At 35.0% G+C, this 13,757-nt stretch overlaps 1 protein-coding gene across 1 annotated transcript in view; it reads right to left on the bottom strand.

Annotated features, from left to right (window-relative positions):
• LOC128653567 (pancreatic secretory granule membrane major glycoprotein GP2-like) overlaps positions 1-13,757 on the bottom strand; it is a 48,483-nt gene that overhangs the window by 22,973 nt on the left and 11,753 nt on the right. Inside the window, exons 5-8 of the mRNA XM_053706948.1 lie at positions 11,373-11,596; positions 9,992-10,140; positions 4,270-4,515; positions 1,290-1,446 (exon numbers count right to left, since the gene is read on the bottom strand). Coding sequence (XP_053562923.1) covers positions 1,290-1,446; positions 4,270-4,515; positions 9,992-10,140; positions 11,373-11,596 — 776 coding nt within the window. The remainder of the gene's footprint in view (positions 1-1,289; positions 1,447-4,269; positions 4,516-9,991; positions 10,141-11,372; positions 11,597-13,757) is intronic.

Genomic DNA, 13,757 nt, shown 5'->3' with positions numbered 1-13,757 from the left:
TGTGTTATCATTCATATTCTCTGAAAAATGGCCAAGAAATCATAAATTCTGCCAGGGTATGTAAACTTATGAGCACAACTGTATATATATATATATATATATATATATATATATATATATATATATATATATATATATATATATATATATATATATATATATAATGATGTATCATTTTATAATACCATCTCAAAGGGTTTAATGTCCCTTTAAGTATTGAAATATTTATTATAGGTAGAAATACAACAGGCAAAAATAGCTATTTTAAATGACAAAAAAGGTAAACAAGCTATTTGTAAACAATTAGATTACAAGTGGAGCACTAAATTATTGCCCGTTTGTGTGCGCACGATAATTAATCAGTCATTACAAGTGGTTAGTTATTGCTACCGTGAGCTTGCAGTGGCAATCAGATCTCTGGTTAAATTTAAAAATGTGCCCCAAATGGCCACAAATACAGCATCTTTATTTTTAATAAAATAACTGAACTAGGCAATATTTTGGGGCTAAAGTTGGCGGGAGTGGGGTGCCTTTACATTGTGGTCTATGGGAACTGTGTGTTCCCAGTATATATATATATATATATATATATATATATATATATATATATATATATATATATATATATATATATATATATATATATATGTATATATACGCGTATTAACACAAATAAATATGTATATAATCATATACATATATATTTAAATTTGCTGCCATCTCTGCGCTACTTACCCTCTTTGTTGCGCTTAGGTTCTGATGCCGTGTCTGATGCTATCAGAACAAGGCCTCCATTGGAGACTATGGAAGCACGCTCTCGTGAGAGCAATGTTTCCAAGAAATGTTAACGCGAGCTTGCATTCGCATTGCTGATAACTTGTAATACCAGAGCAAGTTAGCGTGCGCTGGTATTACACAGTGGAGCGCAAATATCACTTTCATGAAAGGGATATTTAGTACTCCACTTGTAATCTGGCCCTTAATATATTCCAGCAGGTAAAATAGGTAATTGAGAAAACATTAAAGTGGAGGGGGAATCACAGTTTGCTGTCCCTTTAAAGTAACTATTGCAGTTATTTTACCATATATTGCTATATTCTACACATACAATAGATAAGATAAAGGAAACATAGGATTCCATATGGCAACACCCATTACTTTATGGCAAATAAGCAATTATATAGAAAAAAAAGGGACAAAATAAATCAAAGCATATATTCTTTTTTTTACTACACATAATTAAACATTGTATATAAAAGTGTTTAATGTCCCTTTAACTTAGAACTTACTCCAGTGCAGTCTGCTGGATTCTCACACAGTCGTGCTTCACAGAAAATGAACACTTCAAGATAACCGTCAAATTGAAATGAACTAATTCTGATCCGCGACTCAACACTTTTTCCATTTTCTAATATTTCTGTCTCAACTCCATCATCAGCGGAACAGCTTTGAATAAAAAGAAGCATGCTCTAATGTGTGAAACATATTAATGTTTAGCCATATGTCCTTTTTGTTTTAAAGAGTCCCCATACAATCTAGTAAAATATAAGTACCAAGTATGCATGCTCACTTAAGTCCATAAAAAATGAATGTACACTGAAACAAGCTTTAAATGTGCACTATCAAGTGGAACATATCTAGTTATGCTCCTTACACCAGCATTTTAAACAGCGAGCAGACAGTGGCTTGTATCGTGTAAACAAGACACAAGGTAGTTCTATGAGTGAAAATCCTTCTTTTAAAATTTATAAATCACTCACAAGCATTACAGTTTTGCCTGGTATTTCCCTTTAATAGTTTTCAGATACTGGGCCTTCATATCAAAAGACTTTGTAAAATAATGGGCAACATTTACCAAGAAGCCTATCTCCAACTTTACCAGCATCACCATTTTCTTCGAGATTCTGTCCAGCTGAGGGCAGGTGACCTGGACATAAAACATGTTTTGTGTAAAAACTTTGCATGTCCCATACTCCCTAGAGAGTTTAAAAGTTCAAATTATGTAACCTAGGTTTTCTAATTCTGTAACCAAAGTTTTCAAATATTCTCTAACCTAGGTTTTCAAATTCTGTAAATCAAATAGCAAGTTTAGACAATTTGCAGCATTTCTAAAACCTAGGTTACATAATGTGTTTCTGGGCTTTTTAAGGAGCATGGGACATGCAAATCTTTTACACAAAAGCAACAGGTGTTTAATTATATTCTTCTTTAACTGAGTTGTCACTTGTTCCTCACAAGGCCATTGTGATAATGGAAGTTTTGTAAAGTTGTTGTAAAAATGGCACCTGTTGCTACATAACAGGCGTATTATGTTTTTCAATGTCGAAGGAATCTGTTTATCTGCCTCTGTCAGTAAATAAATAAATCCATACACCCATGAGATAATTTTCATAAAAAAGGAGAATCCTTTGTTTCACATAAATTCAAAAATCTAAATTTATGAACCTGTGATTTGAATAATCAAAGAGTACGAGACACAAAAACTATGTCCATTTAACGGACTTATAAATGTGAAAATGTACTATTAGAATATTATTAGTTAGGATTCAGGCAGTTATATATATATATACACGACAGTGTGTGTATGCACTCCCACTAACTTCAGGCGACTGCCAGGGTGCTCTTGTAGAATAATACACAAAGATTGGAAATAAGCACTCACTGGTCTTCAGACAACAAAGTCACAAAATTTCATTTTATTGCGTGCTGTGACGTTTCGGGACCAAGCACAGTCCCTTCCTCTGACAATATTACAGTGAAAAAAATCAGCCTTAAGTAGGCCCCAAACACACTCCCAGAAAACAAAGAACCAATCAAAGATCCTGTATCTAACACCCCCCCCCAAATAACAACATATCATAGGTCAATAGCCACCAGTGAATTAAAAACTACATAGTAAAGTATACAATATAAATTCGCCACATCTTCAGGGTCCATAGTCCCAGTTATAGATAACAACATATTCGAAATGTAACAAAGAAATAAATAAGGAAATACTGCAATCACAAAGTAAATCCATACAATGCCAACAGGTCAGATGATCCAATCACAAAGCTTCTATAATGGTCCAATAGTCGTCAAGTATAATGTCAACAAACTCCTAGCAATCACTAGTTGTCACACATCACCCCCTAACTCGCAGCATCGAGGCGATCAGCCGTTCAACAGGATCTCCACTATTCTAGTTAGTAACCACAACCGTAATGTATAAGCCTGCAGCAATACAATGTCACATTTACACCTAATCGTAATGATCAGTGTTTACTGTACCTAGTCACGCCCATTCATGGGTGGAATCTTCGTTCGTCCTAGCCAATCCTCCTGTCATGTCGATTGCACATGTAAATATCAAAACACTAAAAAAGCATGTTACCCAAGTGAACCCAGGGAAGAGATCCGTGCACTGTTTAATAACAGGGGAAAGACAGACCCATTGTATAGTATTCCTTGGCGCTACGGCAAAGTATTGCACCCATCGGTTAACAGCAACTAAGTAATAGACATGTTGAGACAAAAGCCTAGGTATAGTAAACACTGATCATTACGTTTAGGTGTAAATGTGACATCGTGTTGCTGCAGGCTTATACATTACGGTTGTGGTTACTCACTAGAATAGTGGAAATCCTGTTGAACGGCTGATCACCTCGATGCTGCGAGTTAGGGGGTGATGTGTGACAACTAGTGATCGCTAGGAGTTTGTTGACGTTATACTTGACGACTATTGGACCATTATAGAAGCTTTGTGATTGGATCATCTGACCTGTTGGCACTGTACGGATTTTCTTTGCGATTGCAGTATTTCCTTATTTATTTCTTTGTTACATTTTTAATATGTTGTTATCTTTAACTGGGACTATGGACCCTGATGATGTGGCAAATTTATATTGTATACTTTACTATGTAGTTTTTAATTCACTGGTGGCTATTGACCTATGATATGTTGTTATTTGGGCGGGTGTTAGATACAGGACCTTTGATTGGTTCTTTGTTTTCTGGGAGTGTTTTTGGGGCCTACTTAAGGCTGATTTTTTTCACTGTAATATTGTCAGAGGAAGGGACTGTGCTTGGTCCCGAAACGTCACAGCCCGCAATAAAAAGAAATTTTGTGACTTTGTTGTCTGAAGACCAGTGAGTGCTTATTTCCAATCTTTGTATATATATATATGTGCTATTGGTTGCACTCCACTTGTAATCTAGCTCTAATTGTTTTTTGTCTTTCAAGTAGAATGTTTAAGTACTGCAAGATCCACAGACAAAGAAAATACTTACCCTCCTGTAACTAACAGCACGCCGTTGGGATCTATAATGCTATTTGTGGGAGTAGCGATACATTTAACAGTCCTCAGTGCAAACTGAGCTCCATCTGCATTGCCAACAATCAAGCTAAGAAAGACATCATCTCCTACTATCACATTATCATTTGGTTGGAATGGTATTGCCATCTTTGCATCCTTGAAAGCTTTCATGGTAAGGGGATATAAGCCTTGTCCATTGACTGGTGTGAGATAGGTGATGCTGTGAAATTAAATAATGTGCGTTTGTGAAAAAGTTTAAGCAGTAACTCGTCAGCATGAAGAGAAATCAGAAGCTTATTTTACTGAGCTAATAAATAAAAAAAATGGTAAGCAATTGAAAAAGTAAACTATATATTTTTATACACATCCTTAAAATAATATATTTATTCTATGCCTAAAAGATAGATTCCTGAGAGCACCATCAACTCTCAACAGAGATTTCAGCAGACAAAAATCTTTTATTAATGTTGCATAAAGCCAAATTTCATTAAACTCTGTTAATTATTGCACACAGTGTCAAAACCATAAATTACCTAATAATATTACCTCTAAAATTTGAGTATTGTTAATATTATACTTTATTTATAAAGCGCCAACATATTTTGCAGCACTGTCCATGGGTACAATTAATTTAAGTATAACAATGATACAAAACTTGAGACAAGACAAAATTTGACAAAAAAATATAGGAGGAATTTAGGGCCCTATTCCCATGGGAACTTACAAAATTGAAGGGGAGGAGTGTGAGAAACAGGAGGTGAGGACTGCAAGGGTGAGCATTATGTTAATACAGAGTTAGATGAGGGCAATTATTAGGTAAGTGGGATTAATTTGTTACTGAGCTGGATAGTAGGCTTCCTTGAACAGAAATGTCTTTGGGGAAGGTTTAAAAGAAGGAAGATAAGGGGAAAGTCTGACAGCATGAGGGAGAGGGTTCCAGAGGGTAGGTGCTGCACGAGGGAAGTCCTGCAGTCTAGCATGGGAAGAGGTGATAATCGAAGATGTAAGCTAGAGGGAGTATATTTATTGATTAGTGAGGATAGCAAGTGGGGAACAGCATTGGTAAGTGCTTTGTAGGTCAGGGTGAGAATTTTGAATTTTATTCTGCTGTGAATGGGGAGCCAGTGAAGGGACTCGCAGAGCGGTGCAGCAGATGCAGAGCGAGGTTAAAGGTGAATTTTCCTGGCAGAGGCATTTAGGATGGATTGAAGTGGGGAGAGTAGAGTAATGCAGTAGTCAAATTAGGAAATTACAAGGGAGTGGATTATTTGCTTTGTGGTGTCAGCGCTCAGAAATTTGCACCTTTTGGAAATATTGCATAGGTGTTTCTGGCAGGATGAAGAGAGCGATTGGATGTGTGAGTTGAAGGACAGATTGGAGTCAAGTGTAACTCTGAGGCAGCGGACGTTGGGTGATGGGGAGATAGTGATGCCATCAACAGTGATAGAAAAGTCAGAAATTGGAGTAGAGTTAGTTGGGGAATTATAAGGAGCTCAGTCTTGAAGATGTTAATCTTTAGGTGGTGATAGGCCATTCAGGAAGAAATGCAGATAAGCAGTCGCTTATGTCAGAAAGGACAGAGGGAGAGAGAGCAGGGGTGTAAAAGTAGATCTGCGTGTCATCAGCATAGAGGTGATATTTAAAGCCATAGCTGTTGATAAGTTTACCCAGTGAAGAAGTATAAATGGAGAAGAGTAGAGACCCCAGGACAGAGCCTCGAGGTACTCCAACAGACAAAGGCATTGAAGAGGAGGAGTCACCAGCAAATGACAAATAAAGGGACCTGTAAGATAACAGTGGATCCCAGAGAGAGCAGTGTCACAAAGATCAAGAGAGATTAGGGTCTTTAGGAGGAGGGGGTGGTCAACGGTGTCAGAAGCAGCTGAGAGGTCAAGTAAGATAAGTATACAGTAGTGGCTGTTACGTTTAGCAGAAAGAATATTGTTAGTAACCATGGCAAGTGCAGTTACAGTTTAGTGTTGACAGGAATTGGGTTAGGGGGTTGTATACTAGTTTCTCCATGAATTTTGATGTTAGTGGAAGCAGTGATATGGGGCGGTTGTTTGCTGGAGTATTAATATTAGTATGGAGTATTGGAGGTTTTTGCATATAGGAGTAACCTTTGCATGTTTGAAACAAGATGGGAATCAACTGGTAAAATTGAGCTACACTTAAAAGAGCATGACCAGCTCACCAGAGCATGCAAATGTTAATCAAAAAAGTTTCCATACAAGAATATATCTCAAAGAACCTTGCAACACCTCTACCAGAAGATGGCTCTGCATCTCTGCAGAAATCTGTAACCATGGTAACCCATTTGAGGATCTATGCAGGTTTGACAAGTTTCCTGAAGAAATAATCACAATACAATTTATTTACAACTGCCATTTATTTTGGAACTTGCTATGGTAGTGCAATCATTTACTTTGGTGGTGAACATGGATCATCACGTGCACATTACAATGGTGACATATAACCACATAGACTTCTAGCGTCACTCAATGGTGGAGGTGTTGTTTGGACACTTTTTCTAAATGTATAATTTGTATACTGCTATTAGTATGTGCAATAACTTACATTGCATCTCTGCAGAAATCTGCCACCAAGGTAACCCATTTGAGGATCTGAGTCATCCTCTGGTAGAGGTTTTGCAAGTTTCTATGAGTTATAATATTGTATAAAACCTTTTTTGAATAACGTTTGCATGCTCTAGTGAGCTGACCATACTCTTTTTAGTATACTTTTATTGGATTTGAATTTTAGAGGGGCTTTTATAAGGTAATTTATTATTTTGACTTTGACACACCGTGTACAATAATTCACAGAGTTTAATGAAATTTGGCTTTATTCAACTCTAATTAAAAATATTTTTGTATGCTGAAATCCCTGTCTTTATGTATGAGAGTTGAATGTACTCTCGTGAATCTATATTTTAGGCATGGAATGAACTTATTTTACTAAGCCCTATGTTGTAAGTAAGTGCCTCTCTGTTGCATAAAAACATAGTATTGAACTCCCCTTAAAAGGATATGAAACCCAAATTTTGTTGCGTGTGATTTCTTACAAACCATACATTTATATAAAAAAAAAATCTAATTTACTTCTAGTATCAAATCTGTTTATTCCTATGGTATTCTTTCTTTCAGAGATACTTAAGTAGGTGTCTGGAGCACTATATGAAAGGAAATAGTACTGCCATCTAGTGCTCTTGCAAATGCATAATATTCTTGCAACACTGCTACCATATAGTGCTTCAGATGTGCATGCTCCTGATAAACATTTAACAGTAAAAAACAACAATTACATATACCTTCCCCTAATATCCCTACCAAGAAATAGTATCTCCCTCTTTAGATATAATTTTATTCTATTCCTAAATTCTTTTACATTATTCCATTTCATTTATCAATTTAAGTCATCCTTATTAGCAAGACCACTAATAACCACTAATAACAGATTTTCCTAGGGAATTCATATTTAACTAAGCTACCAAGTAGACGTAACAGGGCAAAAATAGCAAGGTCTCAGCAGTAACTGTCACCCTAGTATAGAGCTATATAGCTAGTATATGAGAACAGAAACCAGCTTTTATTACCACATATAATCAATAGAGGTATCTAGTACAAAGACCAATAAGACTAAGGTCCAGTGTACTGTTCCTTTCCCCCCCATCTCTTCCTTCCAATAAAATTAGTTAAAGGGACATAATACTCATATGCTAAATCACTTGAAACTGAACTAGTATAACTGTAAAAAGCTGTCAGGAAAATATCACCTGAGCATCTCTATGTAAAAAAGGAAGATATTTTACCTCACAATCTCCTCAGCTCAGCAGAGTAAGTTCTGTGTAAAAAGTTATACTCAGCTGCTGCTTAGCTGCAGGTAAAACAAAAAAGAAATGAAGAAATGAACAGCAGCCAATCAGCATCAGCAGTACTGAGGTCATGAACTCTTTTACTGTGATCTCATGAGATTTCACTTAACTCTCATGAGATTTCATTGTAAACTTCCTTACACTGAATAGGGAAATAAGATGAGTGTGCACGAAAGCTCGCTTCTTCCGCTGTCCCGGGACAGACATACTGATATGCTGCTTAGAAGTCCTTTACAATGGGATGTGGCTACTTGAGGTAAAATATCTTTCTTTTTTACATAGAGATGTTCAGGTGATATTTTCTAGTCAACTTTTTACAGATATGCTGCATCACTTTCAAGTGTTTCAACATTTGGGTATTATGGCCCTTTAACATTTAACAAGTATAAGATAGTAATATAAACCAAGACTATAACGTGCTTTCTTCTTCCACAGAATGAACTATACGTCCATGTGGATTAATAATCACTTAACAAAAGGATTATAAAGATAGCTAGTTAAATTTACTAATAGCAATAATCAGTAATATTACACCCAATAATTGGAACTAATTATGGGAGTTAGAGAAAGAAATGTCCCCCCTTTTTTTAGCCACAAACAGGGTGTGTGCTAAGAACAGCTGTTCTATGCTCAATTATTGCTGATTTTTAGTTTTAATTATATTCATTTTTATAATTTTTCTTTTGTCTCATATTTTTTATTTTTAAAGTTTTCATTTTTTTTTTAAATCTAGATTAAATATCGATATATATATCAATATACAAGTATGTAAGAGTACACATATATATATATATATATATATATATACTAACAATGGAAACTGTATGTTAGATAAATGTTAAAGGAATACATTTGTTCTATGGTCTCTTTAACTGTTCTGGATCGGTGCAGTGAGGGGATTCAAATGACTTACACATCCAATTTTACCCTAGCTTACTTGACTTATTAACACTATATATCTTTATGGAAAATAATTGTTTAGCCACACAAGTCAAACAATGGTTAAACATCAATATAAAGTATACACCCCCTCATGTAATTGGTTCCACTCACCTACAAAAAGATCCAGAACAGCAGAGGCAATTATCTCTGATGAAGCACATGTACGCATGCGCGAAACGCGTCAGATAGGAGCTTACCTTGTGTGTTTATTGAAGCCTGCATCCCAATAAACCAGTGGATATACTAAGAGACCCAGTGTTTTTCTTTCCTCACCCCTTTATGTATGAGAGTTGAATGTACTCTCGTTAATCTATATTTTAGGCATAGAATTAACTTATTTTACTGAGCCCTATGTTGTAAGTAAGTGCCTCTCTGTTGCATAAAAACATAGTATTGAACTCCCCTTAAAAGGATATGAAACCCAAATTTTGTTGTGTGTGATTTCTTACAAACCATACAATTATATAAATAAAAAAAAATCTAATTTACTTCTAGTATCAAATTTGCTTTATCCCTATGGTATTCTTTCTTTCAGAGATACTTAGGTAGGTGTCTGGAGCACTATATGGAAGGAAATAGTACTGCCATCTAGTGCTCTTGCAAATGCATAATATTCTTGCAAAACTGCTACCATATAGTGCTTCAGACGTGCATGCTCCTGAGATAACTTCCCTGATTGTCAACAAAAGATACCAATATAACAATGAAAATTTGATAATAGAAGTAAATTAGAAACTTGCAACATTGTAAGTGCAACGGTACATCTCTATGATTTATGTTGTAAATAGTTCCAAGTGGTGAAGGTGGCTGGTCTAGCTTTCAAAAATATACCATTGCTTATAATACTTTTCTCTTGGTCAGTAGACATTATTAATCCTACCTTTGCAATACACCAAAGCTGATGTTGGCCTGCATATTCAGGGCATAAGAGCAAGTGAAGTTCATTTCAATAGGAGTTACAGAGATAATTGGTTTTTGCAGAATATCAATATAAATTGTGTTTGAGTAGTATATTTTGGAGGAATCCATCTGTAGAAAGAGTGAGAATTGGGAATGATATTAGTTGAAAATAAAAAAGTGCAGTTCTGGTCATTTAAAAAAAAAAAAAAAAACATACAATAGTTTTATGTATAAATATGTAGATAAAATAATTATCTATGCTAAAGGGGCAGTATACTGTGATTTTTTTTCTTCCAACCCTTTAATTTGTTTCCATTTAGACATTTTACCTGCTGGAGAATATTACATTATTTACAAATAGCTACTTTTATTTTGTGATTTGAAGTACTGTACTTGTTTCCCACCCTACACTGAACATTGGAATACTGAAGTGCTGGTTATAGAAAAACTATGTAAACAAGAAGATTTAGAATAAATTACATTAACAGAGATAATAAACTATGAATTTTCCATTCTCCTCTATTTATATTGGTCTCACTATTTACAGAGAAATAAGGAATATTTTGAGAAAAAATAGAGAGCGTTTTAATGAGGTGTGCTCTCCCTAAAAGTCAATCAATTGAAAATAAGGGGGGATTTAAATTAGCCTAAAAATATACCTAAAGGAGCAATTTTCCATACTTTTTAAACCATGCTGCTGGTATAACAAGTCATTGTGAACACATTAAGGGGGAACTAGTTTTACAGTAAACCTTTACTTTAAAGGGACAGTCTAGGCCAAAATAAACTTTCGTGATTCAGATAGAGCATGTCATTTTAAACAAATTTTCCAATTTACTTTTATCACCAATTTTGCTTTGTTCTCTTGGTATTCTTAGTTGAAAGCTTAACCTAGGAGGTTCATATGCTAATTTCTTAGACCTTGAAGGCCACCTCTTTTCAGAATGCATTTTAACAGTTTTTCACAACTAGAGGGTGTTAGTTCATGTATTTCATATAGATAACACTGTGCTCGTGCACTTGAAGTTATCTGGGAGCAGGCACTGATTGGCTAAACTGCAAGTCTGTCAAAGAACCGAAATAAAGGGGCAGTTTGCAGAGGCTTAGATACAAGATAATCACAGAGGTTAAAAGTATATTAATATAACTGTGTTGGTTATGCAAAACTGGGGAATGGGTAATAAAGGGATTATCTATCTTTTGAAACAATACAAATTCTGGTGTAGACTGTCCCTTTAAGTGGGACATCACTGACAAAGTTTGAATTTTGTCTTCTACAAAAAATAAAATACCCTTAGATATGATTCCAAAATATAATAATGCAGGAATGAATGCAATGTGTAAAGTTATAAGTATCATACCGTCATTTTGTTCCCACAAAACTGAGACTGGGCTCTTAACTGAAGACTCTGTACACGATGACCATTGATAACTTGAGAATAAGTGGAATTGCACTGTTCGGATTTGTTCTGCACTTGTACGGTTTTATAATTATATCCAAGGAAATTCAGGAGACAGCGACCAATAGAGAATGTCATAACTCCACCAGAACAATCAATTAAGGGCTTTATGTCGGCTTTAGTTGCTGGTAAAAAGAACACTGAGTAAGAATGTGAAGAAAAAAAATCTAATAGCTTTCTAAGCTAATATGTTTATCCATTAACATTATTTTAAATTATATTTCATATTATAGCTATATATTGTCTGTGTTGCTAAAGGAACTTTAAAGCCATATATATGACAGTATTGCTACTGTTTAAAGGGATATGAAACCCAATTCTAAACAACCTTCCAACTTCTAATCTATTTTGCTTCCTTCTCTTTCTATCTTTTGTTGAATAAACAGCAATTCACATGGATGAGTCATAAATATGAGGCATACATGTGCAGCAACCAATCAGCAGCTCCTGAGCCTATCTAGATATGCTTTTCAACAAAGGATACCAAGAGTACAAAATAAATTAGATAATAAAAATACATTGGAAAGTTGTTTAAAATTACTTGCTTTCTTTGAATCACAAAAGAAAAAAAATGTGGGTTGCATGTCCCTTTTAGTTCTTGGGATGTACAATGTTAAATACTGTTTTTTTTACATTCTTAAAACTTTGTATTGTGTAAACTAATTTATTTAAAAATATTATGGTTTTGTGGGCAGGCTCAGTGGCTCTAAATGCAGAAGAAGTTTTTTGTTTATTTTCGGAGTGAAGTGTTACCAGATGGTACTTTTCCCTTTATTTTAAAGCTGAAAGCAATTAGCTAAACTCACACCAAAACCACTAAAATAATATTTATAAAAAATTGACATTTAAATGAAGGTTATGGTCTAGTAGGTATTTCTACTACACACTATACAGACACTACAGAAAACCTTACTTTTATTCTAGAGATCACATTACCTGTTAAAGGGACAGTCTACACTAAAATTGTTATTGTTTAAAAAGATAGATAATGCCTTTACTACCCATTCCCCAGCTTTCTGCCTGTGTCTAGCCTCTTATCACATGCTTTTTTATTAGCTTTTCACAGCAGGAGACTGCTAGTTCATGTGAGCCACATAGAAAACATTGTGTTCACGCCGATGAGTTATTTAAGATTTAACACAACACAGTGCTAAATGCAAGTCAATAGATAATAAATAAATAAAAAGTCATGTGACCAGGGGGCAGTCTGCAGAGGCTTAGATACAAGGTAATCAAAGAGGTAAAAGGTATATTAATATAACTGTTACTGTGTTGGTTATGCAAAACTGGGGAATGGGTAATAAAAGGATTATCTATCTTTTAAAACAATAAAAATTATATTGTAGACTGTCTCTTTAAATGTAAAAAACATAGAAATTATGCCTTTATATGCCCCCACCCCAAATAAATAAATGATACATTGGACCCCATTTCTCAATGGACCCACTATATTGGACCAGATATTGTGGTGAGTGGGCAGTGGTTATCATTGCACAATCAAATACCTGTGCAACCACTCCCCCTGACCTAAACGGGATGGTTTAACTCCAAACCCTTAATGTGATGGAGAAGTTATGAAGCAGTCGTCTTAAGACCGTTCCTTCTTTGCTAGCTGCGCACGGTGGCTTGTGTGATCCTGCATTTCTGGGGCTCTGAAGCTGAAATTACAGTTTGATATATGTAGCCCAATTTATTATTTTATTGAGTAATGCCTATGTTTTTGATTGGAAAACTTATTGATGTCAGCTATTGTTCACTGAACATATAGCTGTGTAGCTATTTAGTAGCTATTTAGTCCTATTGTATTTATTAGTGTATGACTTTAATATAGTAGGGTACATAAGTCACTACGACAATCTGCTTTTATTTCAGTATTTCAGAAAAACAAATGTGTATGAGAAAATATAAAGTATTTTTCCAACAAAAACATACATCATTTCTACTTATGAAACAAAATTCCCCTTTTCATGCCACCCACAATGACACAATGATCTATCTGTGCTGTCGCCACCCTGGACAAATAAACTGGAGTCCTACGTTTCCCCAACCAAACTCCAAAGACATTTAAAAAAAAAAAAAAAAAAAAAACTCTATACTGTTTTGTTCTGAGCTTCTGAATCTAAAACCTAATATCAGGGATTAATTGCTATATTCAGGCTTAAATTACACTCTAATGTGCCTACAATCTCAAATATTCCCTTGATTAGCGATAATTCATGACAGTGCTTTTGGGATTACATTTACAGCCTATGTTCTTCAGTGACTCAGCATGGTGAGTGTCCACGC

Source organism: Bombina bombina, chromosome 3 (genome assembly GCF_027579735.1).
Source record: "Bombina bombina isolate aBomBom1 chromosome 3, aBomBom1.pri, whole genome shotgun sequence".
NCBI classification, from domain to species: Eukaryota; Metazoa; Chordata; class Amphibia; order Anura; family Bombinatoridae; genus Bombina; species Bombina bombina.
Note: the sequence above shows the minus strand (reverse complement) of the source record. Positions and strands in the feature narration are given on the sequence as shown.